The sequence below is a fragment of the Heloderma suspectum genome, chromosome 2 (assembly GCF_057233095.1).
Source record: "Heloderma suspectum isolate Gila_16-S chromosome 2, 16-S_ref, whole genome shotgun sequence".
Lineage (NCBI taxonomy): Eukaryota > Metazoa > Chordata > Lepidosauria > Squamata > Helodermatidae > Heloderma > Heloderma suspectum.
The window spans coordinates 183,487,264-183,509,200 of NC_139459.1; the positions used below are offsets into that span (position 1 = coordinate 183,487,264).

Here is a 21,937-nt window from a genome sequence, read left to right on the forward strand (position 1 = left end):
AAATGAATGGCGTGGCCCATCATCCCCGTCGAGGGGAAAGCACTCTGCACATGATTGGAGGAACTCTTTATTTGTATAGGGCTGAGCCTCGGCACTGAAATAGATTACACAACGCAGCTCCTTCTCCCGGCCAGCCTCGGCTCAAATGATCGAGCCTGGCTCCCATTCTGGCTCACCTCCTAGCGTCCCTTTTGTAGAGGCTTAAATCCGGGCCAGCCAGGCATTATCTCGCCCAGATGGCACCGGATTATCTCCAAACACGAGGGGAAAAACAGCCCCCCCCCCCCCGCTTTGGCCCGGTCGGCGTTTTTAAGCTCTGTTTGGGTGGCGCATCCCTTCCAATCAGGAGAGGGTTTGCAATCTTCCAGCCAATGGGCGCGCTCAGGGGCCGGCCCTCGCAGTCTAGGATGGATGCATGGTCGCTCCTTGATTTCCGCGGGGAGGCTTCGTGGAGAAGGCGGCAGCCGGCGAAGGGGTCAGGGGTGGCTGGCTGGCTGGCTGGCTGGCTGGCTGGATGGGGGAGACACTGGTTGTTTTCTACCTGCTTCGCTGGTGCATCTGGGAAAAAGGTAAGGTGAAGCGGCTGCCAGTAGACCTCACCCTGACCCAGAGGGCTCCCAGTCCGCCCGCCCACGCCTAGGCAACCATGGGGCTCGAGATGGGCCATCCCTGTGCCCCATTGTCTTTGCGGTTCTTTCCCCGTGGCCGTTAACCTTGATCCTCCCCATGGCTGATGCTCAGAGAGGAAGCAAACCCTCCTGGTGACAGCCGATTACCCTCCGTGCGCCTCCATATATCCATGCCCCCGTTCGGTTTCCAGCCCCACACGCCTCCCCCACCCCCCAACGCCGCTCTTTAAAACCTTTGAAAGCTCCTTTTGCCTCAGTGGAGGCTGGTGTCTCCTGCTTCGGTGGGGCTGTGAATCCATTCTGGGTTTCAGTCAGAACCAGCCAGAACTCTCAAAGGAGCTGCCCAAGGTGCTGAACCCAACCCCCAAAATAGATTCAGCACCTTGGATACATTCTTGGGGCATATAAGAAGAGCCTTGCTGGATCACACCATCTAGTCCAGCATTCTGTTGACACAGTGGCCAACGAGCTGTTGACCAGGAACCTACAAGCAGGACGTGAATGCAACAGCACCCTCCCACCCATGTTCCCCAGCAACTGGTGTACATGGGTATACTGCCTCTGATATTGGAGGTAGCATGCTGAGAGGCCCCCCCCCCCAAGCCTGTGTGAAGGAAAAGCAACTAAGGGTGCAGTCCTATGTATGTAAGACTTTTTTCTATCTAAACTCTCAGCATTCCTCAGCCAGCCACGCATAGGGTTGTGCCCTAAGAGCCTTGTGGTACCTTAAAGATGAACCAATATATTTTGGCATAAGCTTTTGTAGACACTGTTGGATGCATCTGATGAAGTGTCCACAAAAGCTTATGCCAGAATAAATTGATTAGCCTTTAAAGTGCTACAAGACTCTTTGGTGTTGTTTTTCTGCCGCAGACTAACACAGCTGCCCCTCTGAAATCCATGCAAGGTAAAGGTAAAGGTGTCCCCAGCCAGTTGTGTCCGACTCTAGGGGGTGGCGCTCATCTCCATTTCTAAGCCGAAGAGCCAGCGCTGTCCGAAGTCGCTTCCGAGGTCATGTGGCTGGCATGACTGAACACCGAGGTGCACGGAATGCTGTTACCTTCCCCGCCGAAGCGGTACCTATTTATTTACTTGCAATTTCTTGCTTTTGAACTGCTAGGTTGGCAGGAGCTGGGACTGAAGACGGGAGCTCACTCCGTCACGTGGCACTCGGGTCTCGAACTGCTTCCAGTCTGCAATTCAGCGTCTTAACCACTAAGCCATTGCGGCCCCTGAAATCCTTGCAAAGGAACATCCAAATAGCTGTAAAATAGGGGTTTGGATGTGTTGTTTCCATGCATCTGGCCCTGGGCCCTGCTGTATGCAAGGGCAGGGTGCTTCTGGTTCTGCTGACCTATCATAAGTCTCTTACTTACAGGGACCGGTGCCAGGCTGTGCAGGCTGCATCACTGGCATACCACCATGAGTGCAGGACTCTTCATATAAAAGAACTTGCCTTGCTACTCCCAATAATGCTAGAATACAGATCTGGGAACCAGCTGGGTGGGTTTAACAGTGGCCAATGTGCGTGTGCGATCCACACAATTTGCACTGCACCCCTGGTGCGATGCTGTCCCAGGGCTTACATGGATTCAGAATTGGTGCTGATTCTGGGTTGTCCTGCACAATGGTCCCTGATCTAAGAGATACTGTGCGATTTACAGCCTTTCCTTCTGCTTCCTTGATGTGCTGGAACAGTGACAATAGAAAGTGGGGCCCATATCGTTAGAGCAATGGCCTGGGTGGTTTAGATGTGGAACTTGGGAAAAGTCCACAAGGGTGGGAAAGTCCACAAGATAACCCTAACTATGCCAAGAAAAGCAAAAATAAAAATAGCAACCTGTACAAATTATACAATGTAAGCAAATACTGGGTCTTTACAGCCTGCATATGTTTGCTTCTTTACAAAAAAATGTATTCTGCTTCTGCTAGACGTGACGAGGGCCAACAAGATATACACCGTGCTAAGGCCCCTGCCCAGGATCACAAGAAAATCTGCTCAGCCCTCTCCCGTCTGTTCTTCTGAGATTTCTGCAGGCATTCACTGGCCATATACTTTCAAGGCTGTAGGAACTAGAAGCTTGTTTAAACAACAACCAATTAAATATCCTGCAAATGCTGAAATCTACAACAGATAGCAAAGTCATGGAACCACAGAATATGTCCAGTCCTGTTTCCTCCTCCCCCCGCCCCTCCACATTCTGCGTTTTCTACTGGTTATGTAGCCATGTGCAACTAGATGAGCTTAGAAGGACACATGTTGGCCATCTAGCTCTACCAGGTGCAGCCTGAGCTGTGGTGGGACTTCCTTCTCCACTGTGTTCCAGCAGCATGCATCGACCTTGAACACTTCAGGGCTTGACTGAGCTTGGTGGAAATCAGTAGTTCCACATAAACTGTTAGGAAGCAGCTTTCTACCAGGTGTGCTCTGGCTGCAAGGGTCTCAGGAAGCGAGGCTTTTACATTACCGCTACCTGCTCCTTTTAAATGGGAGCTTCTGCGTGCAACACATGGGCTCTGCCACTGGACTATGGGCCATCACTAAACAGTTGTTGAGCTGCAGGCACTAGAGGGTTCAGTCTCTTTTGAGTCTGGGTGTTGGGGCAAGTGTCCAAACTGGGGCATAAGTCCAAACTAGATGTGACACCACTCATGCAATTAGCAATTGCATGAATGGCTTTTAAAAAGTATACAGCAGGCATGGGAGGCCTGATTTGGATTGGGGCCCTGGTGGGTGCTTGTTTGGCTCCTGATGAGGCCCAAGTCTGGATCCCCCACACCTCTTCTTCGCATTGGAAGGAAAGCTTCCATTGGTGTAAATGGGAAGCTGTGTAGTTTTCAGGTACAGGAGCCCCACTTTGGATTGGGACTGCAGAGGGAAGCAGAGACTTAAAGCCTCCCAATCTCTGTTCCAAGGCCCTGATTCAGATCAGCTCCCTCATGTTTGTGGTTGGATCCAGATTTAGGTGTATGTAAAATAGACCCATTGAAATCAATGGGACTTAAGTTTGTCATGACTAACGTAGCCCCCATTGATTTCAGTGAGACTGCTCTATGTATGAGTGTGTATCCAACCCTTGTCCCCTGTGGTTTGTTTTAAAAATTGCTAATTGCAGCTGCTACTTGTCATCATGTCTAGTTTGGCCCTGACTGTCCGCAATGAGGGGCCACGATATGGGCAGACTGGCCATTAACAGGGCCTGGCCAGAGCCCAACATCCAGCTGCCTGCAAGCTGATGTGGGCTGGTGGCTTGGTGATAGGTTGGAAAGCCGATTCAGGTTGTGGCTTACATCTGTCTGACAGTAACAGACTGAGCTGCGTGTTCCGCTTCCTTGGTATTTTCAGCTTTTGTGATCTGAAAGCAGTCTCAAGATTTAAGCACTTGTGAGTGTATGTGGTGTAGTGGGTGGGAGTGGGGGGTTGCATCTAGAACTCAAAAGAGGTCACAGTTTGTCAAATCCCATGGAGATGGGTGTGCAGGGAAGGACTCTGTAATATATCTGGTGCCACAGAGCAGCCTTCCCCAACCTGATGCCCTCCAGATGTTCTGGACATCAACTCCCATCACCCCCAGCCAGTATGGCCAGTGATCAATGGTGATGGGAGTTGTGGTCCAAAACAACTAGAGGGCGCTGGGTTGGGGAAAGCTGCCATGGAGAGCTCATACATCCTGTGCGTGTTTAAGCAGAAGAGCATTTCAATGGAGCGGTCTCCCTCATAAGTGTGTTTAGGACTGCAGCCTTCACCGGGGCTGCCCTTTGCCTCAAATTGCAGCCACTGATGCGGGTTCCAGTTCTTACTCTAGTCATAACTCTGCATGTGTTGAAAGAATGACGAGAGAGAGAAAATATCCGTTCCTTTATAATCCTGATTACCATTCTGAAATGTGGTGGCGATATTCAGGAGTAATTAGCCTGCATTAAGTATTCTTTAATATGCAGATGAGGTGGCTTCTCTGTTCTCTGTTGCTCGGGCCTGGCTTTCTGTTGGACTGAGAGATGTCCCCCTCCGTTGCCATGGAAACTGCTCCTGGTGATGTGCTTTGGCAACTGGTGGCTCGAAGTAGCATTTCAATGCTTGTGGAGGCTGGGAGCATTTCAGTGCTTGTGGAGGCTGGGAAGAGGAAGCCGTTTGGGTGTGTGGATCAAACCTAGGCTGTTACTAAACGCTCACACTCCCCACCCCTCCTGACTGCAGGGTGTTTTGTTCTGAGATGCTTCTCAGTTTCAGTAAAGGATGGCTTCCCCATAGGTTGGTTGTTAGATGTCCCATGAAGAGGGCAAGGGAAAGTGGGGCGGGGCAGATCTGATGGTAAAGGTGAGGCTTCACAAATGCTGGGATGGTGTCGGGTTGGCTTCCTATTGCTCTGCCATAGAACTGAACATATTTCCTCTAAATCAGAACCTGCGGCCCAAATCCGGCTCTCCGCAGGTCTCTATCCAGCCCTCTGGGGTTCCCCACAAGGCCATGCCCCCTTTCCTTTGCCCCATTCCCTTTCCCCCAAAGACCAATCATTTGGTGGTTTGCTGGCTTCTGTGCAGTTTTCTCCCATTCTAAAAGGTTGATATGCCTCTCCTAAGGCTTAGTTACTGGCACTAAGATCGTCAGCCTAAAATATGCTGGTATTTGGGGGCTTTTGGTCCCGCACTTTATGCCTTCGGCCCCGCCCGGCAGTGGAATGCGGCCCCTGAGATCCTCTCTAAAATGGAATTTGGCCCTCAGTGTGAAACAGACTGCACACCCCTGCCCTAAATACATTATTGAATTCTCCATCAGCAAAGCTGTACTGGTCATAGGAAGAATGTCCCGACTGCTTGATTCTTGCATGGGGCACCAAGCAGCCAACCTGTAGGCTGCTTTCGGTGGTGGTGAGAAATAAACACTTGTTTCCGCAGGAAGGGAATGTGAATGGGGCATGCAAACCTGTAGCCCTCTCTGTCTAAATCCCTCACTAGAACTGGCCCTACTTCCTCCTTCTAACTAAATTAAGCTGTATTGGTGTGAGTACAGTTAGGTGGCCGCTTAGACATTGCCCCAAAAGAAGAAATGCATCATCAGAATGAGAACATACGAGGACACAGATTTGCATAACATGTTTATGTGCTAATTTATGTCTAGATGGAAATTTAGAAATCATTACTATAATTTAAATAGAAAGCCAATAATCTCGCCTTAGTGGGGAAGACTGTGACCGGGTGACCAGTGTGCCTGCTGCTCCATCTGTTGCCTAGATACCAACAGTTGATGGGCAAGGCCCCTGCCTGGTCTCTCTTCATATGGTTCTTTATCCTTAAAAAGGACTTGGAGTGGACAGCCCTTCAAAATGGAGGATGACTTCAAATAGAGGAGTGTCCTCTGAAAAGTAGGACACATGGCCACCCTAGTCACTAAAGCATCATCTGTGCTATTACCAGGGGTGTGGGGTGGGGACAAACTGGCCCTGGGACCCACAAGACTGAGGGCCCATAATGTATTGGTTCATACTGCCTATGGTTAACGGACAATCAAGGTAGTGCCTGTTGTGTTCTGTTTCTTCAAGAGGCAAGACAGCTTAGCATAGGCAGGCCACGTGAGTGAACTGTAGGAAAAAACAGTTTCACATCTGTAGTGGAGCTTCAATGAGTGGTGGGGCCTGTATATCCTCCTCAGGGTAGGTCTGGAATAGTCCTGGGCCTAGATGGATCAATTACAAGGGACGATTCTTAGTTAAGTTGCACTTGTTTCTTTTTCTTGGATTCTCCAATCCAAGTTTTTTTGCGTAAGTTTTTCAAGTGATTTGTAATATTAGTTGAGTATTTGGAAGAAGCTTGGGGTGTTTTCCCTAAGATTTACCTCAGGGCAAGAACGGCTAAGGGCACAATCCTGTGCATGTTTAGACAGAAAAGGCCTACAACTCCCAGCATGGGGAGTTGTAGGCCTTTTCTCTTTCTAAACTTGCATAGGATTGCTCCCTAAATCACCTTATTATGGTCTGACCAGGAAGTAAGCTTGCTAGGCAAATCCCTTCCAACCATTTAATTAAGTTCTCCAAACTGAAAGCGAGGAAGAAGTCTGTCAAGTAGGCCACCTGTTTAAGAGTTAGACTGCTCATTAACTATTGTAATAAAGGAGTTTTTGTTTGAAATATTGGGGGTTGAATCCAGATTTAAACCGGATTAACTGTGCTGGCGGAAGTGGACTTCCCTGCCCCCCTCCTTCCACGGCAGCCCCTCCAGCCCCTTGAAGATGCTACAGAGAGAGACAGGTGACCCTGCTGATTGGGGTGAGCTGTGGTGTGTGTGTGGGGAGGGGTAGTCCCCCCAAATTGGGCAGAGGGATCTTCCGCAAGCGGAACCCTTCCTCTTGTGGAAGGCAGATCCTGGATCCAAGCCTAGATTATTTATGTTTTTAATTTTAGTAATCGTAAATAATGGGTTGGATCCAGACCACGCTTCGGTCCCACTGAAATCAATGTGGAAAGTTACTGTGCAGTCCTATGCATATCTACTCAGAAGTAAGCCCTGTTGAGCACAGTGAGGCTTACTCCCAGGTAAATATGTATAGAGGATTGCAGTATTAGTCATGACTAACTTAAGTCCCGTTGATTTCAGTGGGAACTAAGTGTGACTAACATAGTCTGAATCCAACGTTTATAGAAGTTATCATGATTCGTAAAATGCTGAGATGTAAAATATTCCTTTTTCATTCCTTTAAATTAAGTTTGCCTATCTAATGAATCAGCATTCATGGTTATTAGAATTTATTAAATACTTCACGATGTAATTCATTAATAGGTTGTTATTCCATGTACTTAAATGCAGTATCCAAAATTCACCAAAATGCCACAAATAGTGTGCAAGTTTCTGAGTTCTCCAGAACCCTTCATCGGGCTGGATGGAACAAACTGCCGGGGGGAAACAAAAAAAGTACAAAGATTAGGCGGGATGTTCTGGGAAGCTGCAGGAGGGCCCAAGGTTATGTTTTTCCCTGGAGGCCCTGGCTATTTGATTTTGTTGTAATAATTTTGTTGTTCGTGTTTGACTGAGAACAGCCCTGGGAACTATTTTGTTTATCCAATTGTATAAAGTAAATTAGGAAATGTGAGCCTTCTTTGTACCCTGCGAATAGGAGGAGACTTCCCCTGGCTCATGAACTCCAGCCCAGCAGAGTGTACATATAACCAACTGCACCTTTTTCATTGTTTTCTGCCTGTTCTTTGTTCCGTTTTTGTTCCAGCTAAGGCAAAGGTTCATGATTTCAGGTTCCATGATTCTGGTTAAGAAAAGGGAATCTGTGCTTTTCCATACTGCAACTCTGTTACATACATACCCAAGTATACAAATGTTACAACATATTTAGCCCATAGCTAACAAAGACCTAGTCTCTCCCGTTTCAATGTTTATCTTCCAGTGTGGCAGCATTTTCAGTTGTGCTAGCCAGTGCTTGCTTTTCTTGCCCCAAGGGCCCCCACTTTTGCCCACTGGTTGGGCAATTAATTTTGTAAATCTTGTGCGGCCAAGGGATTAATTAGCCAACATTTTGATTCGATTAATAATAGATGGAGCTGGCATTTAACCGCCGCCATCACCACCCACCAGGCAATTTGCCACGAATGGATCTCTTGCACGATACATCCACCAGTTCTCCTGGATGGGACCTTGGTTTGGGGAAGCAGAAAAGAGCGGCAGCTTTCGTTTTGGAAGACTGCTGTGCTCTCGGTACCTTCCCACTGGGAAGGAATCCATGTGCTGTTGAGGATTCTGAAGGAGGAGCTCTGAAGGAGATTGGGACAGGGCGGAGGGGGGAGGAGGGGAAGAGCATGGGATTTGTAGATGGGTTGAGGCAATGAGGTGATTAAGTTACAGAGCACAGAATGGACCTCCAGGCTAAGCGCTGTGAACTTTCTGTTCAGGAGACTGAGTGGGTCAGGGTATTACTTCTCTGCTGAGGGAGAAAGGCCGTGTCTCCTTTCCCACATGTCTCTGGCTCTCCCACATATGTCTGTGTCTACTCTCCCACATGAGCAAAACTAATCATAGGACTTAAAAAAAAATCTAAATGACCTTGAGGGACCCTTTTGACAAAAAGCAAGTGTAAAATGCATACTGCATTCTCAGACATGATTGTGCAGAATTCCCATTGAGCTCAATGGGACTTACTCCCAGGTCAGTGTGTATAGGATTGTAGCCTGTCTGTGAGCAAGGAGCAGGAGGTAATGAAAGAAGCTGTTAACCCAACAAAGGCCTGAGAGCTTATATCCCTGGTGCCAACTACCTCTCTTCCTGGTTCAGCAGTTGTTGCTGGGTCTGTTTCATTGTCTGTAGCTGAGATGGTCTCCTCCTCCTGAGTAGACCCCGGGCAACAGGTTCTTCTGGTGTCTGAGTAGGCACTCTGACGACACTTTTACTCACCTGGAGAGCCACAGAATGAGGGAGGAAGGTCAGGAAAGTAGGCAAGGTTTGGGATGGAGTGGAAGGCGACCCCCAGGTGAAACATTTCCCAGGCTGCCTGTGTCTTCTGTGGGAGTGGGGTTTGCTATGGAATCCCAGTCCTCCTCCGAAAAGTTCTCCTCTGAGCTCGGGTCCGGCTGGGAGCCTGACACAGCTTTAGATCAGTCTCTCCCAACCTGGCACCCCTCCAGATGTGTTGGACTGCCATTGACTATTCTGGCTGGGAATGATGGGAGTTGCAGTCCAGCACATCTATAGGGCACCAGCTTGGGGAAGTCTGCTTTAGATCATTCCCTAGAATGGGAGAACTCTGAAAACACTATGCAACAGCAGAATGTGTGTGCATGTGTATGTGTGTATAGGTGTGCGTGGATATACAGTCAGGGCCAGAAATATTGGAACAAGGATAACTGTTTGGGCAGTTGGCCTCTGTACACCACCACACTGAAGTTGAAAGGAAACACACCCAGATGGGAGCGAAGTCAGGACTTTCAGCTGTAATTCAAGGGGTGTGACAAAAGTGGGGCATGAACCATTCAGGAAGGACAGCCAGTGGCATACACACACCCCCGTCGTTGGTGGTTCATAAGTAATGGAACAAATGGCTGACAAGCAGCTGCATGGCCAGGAGTGGCCTGTTTCCTGGGCACCCCATGACCAATCAAGCAGATAAAAGGCCTGGAGGTGGTTCTGAGTGTTACATTTGCATTTGGTAGCTGTTCACTGGAACTCCCAACATGAGGTCCAAAGAGGTGTCCATGAGAGTGAAGGAGGCCATCATTAGGATGAGGAAACAAAATAAACCCATCAGAGACATAGCAAAAACAGTGGGAATGGCCAACACAACAGTTTGGAACATCCTGAAAAAGAAGGAATTAACTGGCAAGCTCAGCAACAGCAAAAGGCCTGGAAGACCACGGAAGACAACAAAAGTGGATGACCGCTGAATTCTGCTCATGGTGAATAGGAACCCTTTCGCAACATCTGGCCGGGTCAAGAATGCTCTTGCGGAGGTAGGCATGCCATTGTCAACATCTGCAGTCAAGAGACGGCTTTATGAATGTAAATACAGAGGCTTCACAACAAGGTGCAAACCACTGGTAACGCTCAAGAACAGACAGGCCAGATTAGCCTTTGCCAGCAAACACCTAAAAAAGCCTGCCCAGTTCTGGAATAAGATTCTTTGGACTGATGAAATCAAGATTAACTTGTACCAGAATGAAGGGAAGAGAAAAGTATGGAGAAGGAAAGGAACAGCTCACAATCCAAAGCATACCACATCATCTGTCAAACATGGTGGAGGCGGTGTTATGGCATGGGCATGTATGGCTGCCAATGGAACTGGGTCACTGGTGTTTATTGATGACCTGACTGCTGATAAAAGCAGCAGGTTGAATTCTGAAGTGCATAGGTCTATACTTTCTGCTCAGATTCAGCCGAATGCTGCTAAACTGATAGGACGCCGCTTCATATTGCAGATGGATAATGACCCAAAACATACAGCAAAAGCTACCCAAGAGTTTCTCCAGGCAAAGAAGTGGGGTGTTCTTCAATGGCCAAGTCAGTCACCTGATCTCCACCCAACAGAGCATGCTTTTCACTTACTGAAGACAAGACTGAAGGCAGAAAGACCCACAAACAAGCAGCAGCTGAAGGCAGCTGCAGTAAAGGCCTGGCAAAGCATCTCGAGGGAGGAAACTCAGCATTTGGTCATGTCCATGGCTCCTAGACTTCAGGCAGTCATTGACTGCAAAGGATTTTCATCCAGGTATTAAAGGCGATCCTTAAGTTTGAAATGATGTTGGTTTGCTCCATGACTTATGAGCCACCAAGGATGGGTGTGTGTGCATGCCCCTGGCTGTCCTTCCTGAATGGTTAGTGCCCCATTTTTGTCAAACCCCTTGAATTACAGCTGCAAGTCCTGACTTTGCTCCCATCTGGATGTGGTGGTGTACAGAGGCCAACTGCCAAAACAGTTATGCTTGTTCTGATATTTCTGGCCCTGACTGTATATTATATACACATATATATATTCATATTCTGTTCAGTCTGCTCCCAGCTTATCTGGTTTCTATGGTGATCGGAGCAGCTAGAGCAGATTTACAATGAGCTCCCTGGAGTGCCAGGATAATATCTCCAGCTAAGGTCACTTGTTCTTTCTCGGCTCTCTTCTCTCTCCAGGCTATGTGAAACACACCCACCCCTCTCTTGCAGTCCTTCACCCCTGACAGCCAGGTGGCATGGGGTTCCTTGGCTCCAAGAGCTCCTTCTTGGCTTTCCACCTGGGCCTCATTGCTGGCTTTGTGAGCACTTTCTACCTGGTGGGCAACCTGACGTGGGAAGGGCCCCCACGGCCTGGCACCCAGCCACCACATGGCTCCAAGGATTCTGAGTGGATTGTTGATAGGTCAGCTCTCTTCAGCGTGGCACACCCACACCTGGCAGGTAAGGTCTGGAGCGGGGAGGAAGGCAAAGCAAGGCAACCTGGTGCCCTCCAGATGTTTTGGACTACAACTCCCAGCATTCCTGACCATTTGCTGGTGGTGGCTCGGGCTGATGGGATTTGAAGCCCAAAACAGTTGGAGGGCACCAGGTTGGGCAAGGCTGCAATAGAGGACTCCCAGTCAGGCCTTTGGGTATGCTAAGCTTTGCAGGCCAGTTGCATATGTTTTTATCAGACTGCCTGCTCATACCGATGTCCCTGCCTAGGTGAGTAGAGCTAGGTGTGGGAGAATGGACCCAGCCTAGGTGCCCTTCAAATGCAGCTGATGTTGTGTGTGTTCAGAGGGCTGCTGTACAGAGTCACCCGTCCCATGTGATGCATTAGTTGCTGCACTCTACAGCAGCAAGGGTTAGGCGCCTTAGGCCCGGGGGCCAAATCTGGCCCTGCAGGGTTCCCCAGATGACCCCACCCCCTTTCCCCCAACCACCGATCATTTGGGGGTTTCCCAGGTCTTGTGCAGTTTTCCACCCCTTCAAAAGTTTGAAATGGCTCTCCTAAAGCTTCCTTACTGGCAGCAAGAGCTTGAAGCTACAACATGCTGGGTTTGGTTTGGTTTGGCCCCACCCCCTTTGCCTTTGGCCACGCCCACCACTGGAATGTGGCCCCGAAGAGCTTTTCCGAAATTAAATCCGGCCCTTGGGCTGAAAGAGGTTCAGTACCCTTTATCTACAGCTTCAGATTGCAGGTGTAGGATTGACTGTTTAACCCCGCACATTTTAAAAAAGATAAACCTCCCCACACATACCAAACTAGCATGTCAGCAGAAGATTCTAACGCAGCTTCCTCTCTGACATGATAATTTTGAGTAGCTGGGGTTGTTGCTGTTGTTTTTGCATTCAAACATTTGCTTCCCCCCTGCACCTGCTGCCCTGGAAGAGAGCAGGTTGCACGGGCAGCTGACTTGGGAATGCACTGCAGGACCATGTGAGTCCTTCAAGATAGAAGCGAAAAGGAGGGAGTCGCCTGTCCCACCACCTAGGTGCTACGCTGTGTTTCTGGATCTGCCAGGGGCAATTTCTTCTTCTAACTTGTGAATCCCAAGGATTCTGTAAACAAAATTAATGGCTTGGATCCAGACTTAGTTATGCTTAGAATAAGCCCACTGAATTCAGTGGGTTGCATTAGTCATGACTTATATAAGTTCTGTTTATTCTAGTGGGTCTACTGTAAATGTGCATAAGTCTGGATCAGTCACAGAATTGTGAAGTTCCTAGGTGGAGGGTTGCGGAATGATTTAGACTTGTAGGTCTGTGTGCCGACATAGTCGTTGGCTGGGATTACACAACACGGCAAGCCCCACTCAAGGTTGAGTATGGGTTGAGTGTGTGTTGTTGTTGAACTGTGAGTTGTTGTTGAAACATGGGTTTTGGTGTTGTGTGAATCCAGCTGCCCTAAGACATCATGGTTTATTAACCATGAACAACCCACAAAGATAACCCATGGTTTGCTGTTGTGGATTGTGAACTGTGGATTGTTCATGGTCAACAAGCCATGGTTTGTTAGCATGGCTGAGTTTACACAACACAACAACCCACTGTTCAACGACAACCCACGCTCAATCTTGAGTGAACTCAGTCAATTGAAAACCAGTTGCTATACTAAATAACAAATTAAGTACATGTTCAATATTTGATAAATATAAGCCACAGGCTTTATGGCTGGAAGGGCCTGTTGTGCAAAGTGGTAACCCTGTGACTACCTCTTCCTCAGGTGAAGAGAGTGGCATGGCAGATGAGCTGTATGACAAGGTGCGGATCCTGTGCTGGGTGATGACTGGCCCCAAAAACTTGGAGAACAAGGCCCGCCATGTCAAGGCCACCTGGTCCCGTCACTGCAACGTGGTCCTTTTCATGAGCTCGGTGCAAGACGAAAACTTCCCCACCGTAGGGTTGGACACCAAGGAAGGCCGGGACCAGCTGTACTGGAAGACCATCCGGGCTTTCCATTATGTACATCAGTACCACTTTGAGCAGGCGGACTGGTTCCTCAAGGCCGATGATGACACCTTTGTGGTTGTGGACAACCTGCGGTGGCTGCTCTCCAACTACACTCCTGACAGACCCATCTATTTCGGCAAGCGCTTCCGGCCCTTTGCCAAACAAGGCTACATGAGTGGGGGTGCTGGCTATGTGCTCAGCAAAGAGGCCCTGCAGCGCTTTGTGGCAGGCTTTGCCTCTAAGGTGTGCAGCCACACGACCTCTGTGGAGGACCTTGCCCTGGGTCAGTGCATGGAGAAGATGGGGGTGGAGGCTGGAGACTCCCGGGACACCGAGGGGAGAGAGACTTTCCATCCTTTTGTGCCGGAATCTCACCTGACTGAGAAGTTCTCGAAAAGCTTCTGGTATTGGAACTATTGTTATTACCCCATTGTGGAGGTAGGTGACAATGTTCTTCCCATAGTGAGGTTTCCTCTGAAGGAGTTAGGAAAACGAGTTTCAGAGAGGAGTCTTTCCCAGGCCTACCCAGACTTCTTAGTCTGCTAGAGTTGGTGTTCTCCATGTTTCAACTGGGCCGAGGCCGGCCCTACCATTAGGCAGAGGAAAGCCTCAGGCAGCAGATGCTGGGGGATGGGGGAGTGGCAGCAGAGAGTTGAGGAATAGGGTGGTGTATGCCACTCAACTTACCCTGCGCCCCCTAAGCTAGCCTGCTGTCTTCAGGTCCGGTGGGGGATGCTGCCCCATTGCCAGTGTTGCAGTAAGGTTCAACTGCCAGTCCAGTTGGTTTAGGTACATGGAATGAAACTGGGGGGTGCGGGTGTGTGGCGCCATCTTGTTCTTCGCCACAGGCAGCAAAATGACTTGAGCCTGCCCTCTTTGAACCTGTCTCCTGAGTCTCTAGAAGTTAAATCTCCAAGGAGATGTCAGATGTGCCTCAGCTGTAGTTAACTTAGCGTCTGTGGATGCTAACCTGAGCTCCTCCACATCTTTGCTGCGAGGTTAAGTCTCGTTGATTCCAATGGGTCTTACTCCCAGCTAAGTGTGTGCATACAGTTGCAGCCCAAAGCACCACGTAATCAATGTCCAGCCTGCTCCTTCACGGATTGCAGCTGACAGGGCTCGTTTTGAACAATTGGTAAGATTTGGATCGGGCAATTTGTGGTACTTTCTTTTCTGGCATATATGGGACCAGCAGAACAAACGTGCTCCGCCGTTGTGGAGGACGTGAATCCTGCATGCATGTTGCAGGTGGAGCAAGCACCTTCACAGATACAGAATACTGGGGGTGGCCTGAAGCCAATGCCAGCTTCAGGTTTTGAGGGGCCCTTGAGCAAGACACCCTCCATGGGCCCCCTCCCTCAGTGGGTCTTCTCGCTGCCATTGTCACCAGCTGCTCCTCATCCTCTGTCTCATCATTGCTACCACTTGCTGGCTTGACAGGCAGGGAGCCAGGGAGCAAGGAGGCCGTGGCATCTGCTTCCCCTCCTCATCACCACTGTCGTCTGGGCCAGAGCGAGAGGCGGAACAAGGAGGTTGCAAGGGTGAAGAGGAGGAGCAAGTCCAGGGAGCTCTTGTCAGTGGGTCCCTGCTGATGTGTGGGCCCTTGGCAGGTACCCAATCATGCCTACTCTTGACACTAGCTCTGGCTGAGGCAATGCTCCTTGTGTGAGAACAATGTCCTGTTTCCCCTGGGGAAGTGTCAGAAGGTATGATACCAGATTAATATGACTGTGTATAACCATTCCCAGTGCATTCCCCTTGCTGTTGGTGATTGGTGGGCTTTACGTAGTGGGTGAGGCTCACTTCCTGTGTTTCATGTAGGGTGGCTGGATGCAAAAGAGGACACAGGACTCCTGCACTGTTCATTGTTGTCTAGAAGAGGGAATCTCAGTAGGTGTTGCTGGCATGACAAGCCACGCCTGATTAAATTCTATCTTATGCGCAACTATGAAGGGTGCCGGAGCCATGTCCTCCTTTTGCACCTGGCCATTTTAGCTTTATTCCTAATCTCGCCCACATTTTTCCACCTTGAACTGGTAGCGGTTGGCACTTCCTCCGTGATGGCAACAACTTGTGGTGCCCTGGGGATAAGCTGGTAGAGTTAATAGCATTAACCATTTCGCACTGGGCAAGGGATGGAGTAAAGAGGCCCTTTTTGCCCATAGGGCATGTGTGAGAACAGTTTGGGAGGCTTGTGGGTAGTCTTGTCTGACCAAAGGGGTGGGGGTGGGATATACAGTGAGGAATTTGGAGGGTAAAGGTGCTGGAGATATGCTTGCCTTGAGAACTGGAGCTGGGATTGAGCGACCCAAGAGGATTAAGTGATTAGATTAATTGGAGTTTAGCTAATGCTTGCTGTGAGCTGCTATGGAAGAGAGCCAACAGGATTGCTCTCTTTCACAGGACTTTGGGTCTCAGGGGACTCTTGGCTATTTTCCTTGGGGCTGTTTTCCTTTGCACCTCTTGGTGTAGGTAAAGAGATGAGCACAGTGTTATCTTCTGAAGATTTCTGAAGAACTTGGAATGGACCATTCTATTCTGATGTGGGATGTATTGGAGAGATTTATATTTTAAATCGGGGTAGGCGACTTTTGACCCTCCAGATATTTTGGCCCACAACTCCCATAAGCCTTAGCCAGTCAGCATAAGCAACAGTGAGGGATCATGGGATTTGTAGGCCAAAACATCTGGAGGACCTCAAGTTGCCCATAAATATAAAACAGTGTCATGAAGAGAGTGAATAGCAAACTGTGATTCACTCTCCATATACAAGAACTCACTGTTACACACTGAAGTAGATTGGTCAAAGTTTCCCAGTGCCATTTGATTGGCACTTCCTGTTTCCATCTGTGCATGATCATTTGAGTGGTGACCAATGCCATGAAAACAGGGCTCTCGCTATAGAGATGTAAGGAGCAGGGCACTACCTATACCTGCTTCGTGATCCTGCTGTCCAAAAGGGAAGAGGAAATAAGGTCTCTGCATAGAGAGAGGCGAACATGCAATGTTTGAGTTCATTGAAGTTCTCCAGATTCTTCCTCGAAGCTCGTTTCTCCTTGTTTGCATTCCCAAATGTGAGTGTCTTTTTTTTATGATCTGGAAGAATGTGCATTCTAAAAAGTGTGCATTTTTTTCCAATTAAAACAATGTAGATTTTAAAAAATGCACATTTTTCCCAATCAGAAATGTGCATTTCCCCCATAGGCTAAAGTGTGAAAATGCAGATGGGGGGGAATTTGCGCATATATGGACTTCTGAAAATGTGCACTTGTGCATATGCACATTTCAGAAGTGTGCCCATGCACAAGTGTGCACTTTCGAACATGAATGCAAGTTCAGAAAATTGCAAAAAATTCCCAAGAATTGCGTTCCTGCTCATGCTTGGGTTTGTGAATGGGGCATGTTTGCATGATCTATAAACAGGAACAAAATTCTCATACATCCCTTGCTCTAAGTTGCTCAGGTCTTTTCTTAGCACAGTGGACTAGGCAGTAAGCTTATGTGAAACAGAATACCTTTTCCACACAACATATAGTGAACCAGTGGAACTCATTGCAACATGGTTAGGTGCATGGAAGCTTTCAGCAGCAAAATCTGTCTCACACACTGGCTACTTGCTATATTAGCCAAAAACATTTTCAGCAACTGTCTACATCTGACTAGGTCTAGGGTATTAACAGGGGATTGATATTGTAGTTGCTCTTTATAGATGGGAATATTACTGTGGCATCTGGCTGGCTGGTGTTGGTAGACAAAACGTAGAACTACACAGATCACTGGCTGACCCTTGATGGTAATTCTTATGTATTCTGTGTGCTTCAGTGGTGGTGTAATTTTCCAAAACATGGGAAGACATTTTATGTCCAATGAGGCCATGGTGGCTGCACTGAGAAGCAATCCTCCAAAACCAGAGATATTTCCAGCCTTATTGCTCTGCCTTGCCCAAATATCCAGGGCTGTGCCTATTCCATACACCCATGAAATTATCACTACTCAATTATTAGTAGTAGCAGGGACTCAGACCCCACCTCTGCTTTGTGATCAATTTCTCAGCCAAGTTACTTGTCTCTGAACATTATCAGTTTGTCTTCTGTGAAACAGGTGCTGGAGCAGAAAAGGGTGGGTTCAAAAGAGTGATTTTGTGTTTTGGATGTCAGACTCATGTTTGCCTTGTAGTTAGGTTCTTAGGTCTTATGTTTTACAGAGAAACAGAGGAAGCTTCCTGATACTGAGTCAAGCGATCATTCCATCACTTGGACCCATCTCTGTTGACGCTGTTTGGCAGCAGCTCTCCAGGATTTCTGGCAGGAATTTTTCCAGCAGTACTTGGAGATGCTGGGGATTGGACCTTGGACTTTTCTTTTAACCTCACCAATTTGCCTTACCAATTTGCTTTCTGGGAAATGGGTGTTTTGCTATGGGCCATGGCCACCATGGCAGCCATTATTTGAATGGGCAAACCCCTTCATGGGAGCCATTTTGTGAGAGCACCCATGACATACTCTCAAAATTTCAAGTGTACTCACCAGCCCAAAAAGGTTGGGTACACCTGTGCTAACTGATGGAGAATCGAGCACCCTGAGAATCTTAACTTTATTATCTTCTTTTTAAAAAACAAACACAAGTTTCTAGCCCTTATGGATGCATGGTGGAGTGACTGGTCAAATTTCAAAAGGCAATGATGAGTTAAGCAGGACATCCAGCTGTTAAAAGATGGTGCTTTATCCATCCCTCACAGTTACTGTTTTCAGCCCCTACAGCCAGAACTGTGTGTGTTCTGCAGTCATCCTGTAAATTTGATATTGGCCACAGAATTCAACATCCTCAGAATGTCAGCTTTTATTTTATTTTTTAAAACTCATTCTGAGCCTTTATGACTGTGCTGATAAAGACTTGAAAGTCTGGTCAACACCTGATGAAATCTCAAACACAACAAAAAGTTTGACAGCTCCTTAAAAGCGAACACATTTATTGTGACATAAATCTTTGCTGACTAGATGTCATCAGTGGCATGAAGTGTTATCCTCAGTTGATCGATTCTGTCTGATCTAATCTAAATCTGTCTGCCTATCCATCTAATTTGAGCATGCTTCCAGATGAGCCTTTTATCATGCCATTGCCCTGCCTCATTCATGAAATTTTGCAGGCTGCCCACATGTCATCTTCCATTTGTAACCCTCCCATGTTTTCTCACCTTTTGCCTTAATCCAGGGCTGCTGCTTTAGCCAATAATGGGATGAGGGTTTCCTGTGACATACACAGATGGTATGACAGGGTAGAAAAGGTTCTGCCTTCTGGATGCACGAATGGCAAGCAGGCAGGCTGCAATCAAAGTGCTGCCCTCGGGACAGTGGGTTTGGTTCTGCAGAAGGGCTTGTTGAGGCCAGCAGGACAGTGGAAGATAATGAAGTTGTTCCAGTTCAGGATCTGTGCCCCTTGCTGGGTTTTCTAATCCTGGAAGCCCAGAACAAGGGGAAATTTGGCAGTCTGTATAAATTATGCTAATAGATTTTGTTTTATTTTGCACAATTCATTCTGCAATTTCACTGGTTTGCGTCCTGTTGACTTTGCTGCTCCTGGAGACAGGCAAGGAGCTCTGCAAGTCACTGAAATCCTATCTCCAAGCCCTGGAAACCTGACAGAGCCACCCCTCCAACTCCTGAGATTTCAGCCTCACACTCTCAAGTACATCTTCATAACCACATGGGCTAGAACCTTGCTCTTCTAAAATAAAAGCTGAGATGCTCCGGAAGCTCAATTCTGTGCCAAGTACCACTTGTTGTGCCTTTTCTGTGCTCCTGCAGAATCTTGCCATATGCACAGCCCCGCTTTAAGGCTGTAAAAATCAAGCTTGGGAAGTTTTGGGCAAAAATGTCTGGAGCAATGTTAGAAACCAGAGGATTTATCTTCCTCTGCCTTTCAATCCTTGCAGACAACCTCTCTTTCTCTTTGCAACCTCAGTTTCTGCAGTACTCCCCCTTCTTCTTTTGATACTGCATCTAATTACTTCACAAGCCTTTGTACCAATTTTCGAGGCGACTCTGCCTGATGTAGATGCAAATATGCCTGTGCTGGCCCATTCCGTCACATTCAGGCCAGAGCGTGTTCTCAGTTTTGCCTGCCTCTTCTGCCTTTCCCTGTGGCTCTCTTCTGCTTTCTGTCTTGCATTGTAAAGGGATAAATGTTTACCGAGCCAAGCAGAGTGCAGGTAGTTCGGTCGGTGCTGTGGCTTCTGCCATTAACCCTGATCTTCCTGTGCTCCTTAGGGTCCTCAGTGCTGCTCTGACCTGGCAGTCTCCTTCCACTACGTGAACTCAGAGCTGATGTACACCCTGGAGTATCTGACCCACCACCTCCGTGCCTATGGCTACCGCTACCGCTACCGCCCGTCCTTGCCTGAGAATGTTGCTCACCTCCAGCCTCAGCCTCGCAGGGAGCCCCTGGAGAGGACCAACAGCACCACCTTGGAGACTGAGAAGAAGATGTAGGGACAGATGTGGAGCGCATGGCTCTAGGACAAGTCAGCCCAGCCATTCCTTGATGAGACTTGCCATCTATTGCACCAGTGCCTTGGTACCACTGGACCCTGTGGTTCTCAGGATATTTCTCAGTAGGGAGCCAGCTTCCCAGGGAAACAAGAGCTGAACGGGCCAAAGACTCTGAGGCTTTCTTTTGCATCCCCATGGGGGGGTGTGCATGTGTGTGGTTTCCAGGCAGGGGTGTTGCATACGGTAGAGGAGCCGTTTTTTAAATTGGTGTGCTGAGAAGCTAAGACCAGGCTTAGCACGGTGCTGCTTCCCTCCCCCAATCCCCAGTCCCATCTGCACTATGGTTCATGCTGCACATGTTCAGTCCCCAAGCCTTGCGCATGATGTGAGCTGGAAGGAAGAGCTGGCTTTCCTGCTTCAGAGGTGTTCTTGGTGCGCTGGGGTGGGGAAGACTTCATTCCAGTGTGGTGGGGTGGAAGGGATCTAGGGATTCTCTTGGTAGATGCCTCCTGGAAGGCAGAGCAGGTTCATGCCGCTGCTGCTGTGTGAATGGGGAACAACTTGCATGGCTGTAGACTGAGCAAGGGTCCCGCAGAGGGGCCTGCGTTTTGCCACTGAAGGAAGAACAACAAGAAATCTGGCAAGACAGTTGATGGGCACCACTGAGGTGGGAGGAGGGCCCTAGACCCTAGCAGTGCAAGAAGGAGAAGGGGCACACAGACCAGTGGCATGCTTGCAAGCTGTGTCATAGTTGAGTGTGGCTGGTTGATGTCATGATAGGACGAACTGCTTGATGGATCTGCGCTGTTACATCTCTGTGTAGGGATGTACAAAAGTCACTTACCTGGTCCCGCAGCTTGCTTCGCGATGGGGGGGAGGCGCTTCGGTTCTCCCCCCGAAGTTCAGGCCGGGGGGGGGAGGCGCCCCGCCTCGCCCGGTCGAAATTCAGGCCGGGGAGAAGCACCCCATCTCCCCGGCCGCAAAATAAAAAAGAAAATGTAAAAAAACAACACACACCGTGATAGGCTACGTAACGATTTACGTAGCCTATCACGGCTAGATTTCCAAAGTCAGCTGTGATAGGCTACGTAAATTGTTACGTAGCCTATCACGAGTGACTTTGAAAAAAAAAAAGCGCGTATGCAAATGGCGGCGCCCATGGGAGCCGCCATTTGCGTTCCTTATTTGGGCCCGGGTAGTCTATGTAAAGATTTACGTAGACTACGGCGAAAATAAGGGCAACGCAAATAGCGCCGCCGGGACCCGCCGCCGAGAGGGACATTTGAGGGAGGTAAGTCCCATCCCGGGAGGGGGCGGGGGGGTGGCGGAGAATTTCACTGCCAATTTTGGGAGGCCGAATGCGTTGGCATTCAGCCTCCCCGAGATTCGTGGAGAAATTCTCCGCCATCCCTATCTCTGTGCCTGCAGTTTCTGCCATGGCCTAGAGGCTACACATTAGGCCATTTGCTTTTCACATAAGGCTCATCACGCCCCAACTGGAGGCAGGGAGATATGAGGCGGGCGGGAGGGGCAGAGAAGATATTTTTTTCTTGCACCATGTGCATAGTATGGTGCCTTTGGAATCTGTTGTGTGGACCCCTTTAAACCCTTGATCTTTAATTGGGGGATCGGGAGCCACAACTACTTTTGGTTAAATTGTCCCCCACCCCACCCCCCAGGCTCAGTTCAGAACTGCCTTCAGCAAGCCAAGCTAGAGTTGTTGTTTTTTAGAAATTCAGACACCTGCAGAGTCCAAATGCTTCCTGCTTCCCCTTTCCCTTCTCACATACCAGGTAGCAATAAACGATCAGAAGGAAGTCTTGCTGGAGGCCTCAACTGGGAAATGCAATTTTGCCAGAGTGACTGAGTCCTTCATATGGATGTCAGTTGCCTTGGAAGCTACATGTCCCAGTGTTCCTTGTGATTTGTCATGTGGTGCAACGGGACAGT

The 21,937-nt window shown here is 48.7% G+C and overlaps 1 protein-coding gene across 1 annotated transcript; it reads left to right on the top strand.

Moving 5' to 3' along the window:
- Positions 1-389: 389 nt before the first annotated feature.
- LOC146353517 (glycoprotein-N-acetylgalactosamine 3-beta-galactosyltransferase 1-A-like) lies at positions 390-20,968 on the top strand. Its single transcript, XM_084832283.1, has 4 exons — positions 390-569; positions 11,241-11,504; positions 13,273-13,937; positions 19,766-20,968. Exons 2-4 carry the CDS (start codon positions 11,300-11,302, stop codon positions 19,985-19,987), a joined length of 1,092 nt encoding a protein of 363 aa, XP_084688409.1. The 5' UTR covers positions 390-569; positions 11,241-11,299; the 3' UTR covers positions 19,988-20,968.
- Positions 20,969-21,937: the final 969 nt, after the last annotated feature.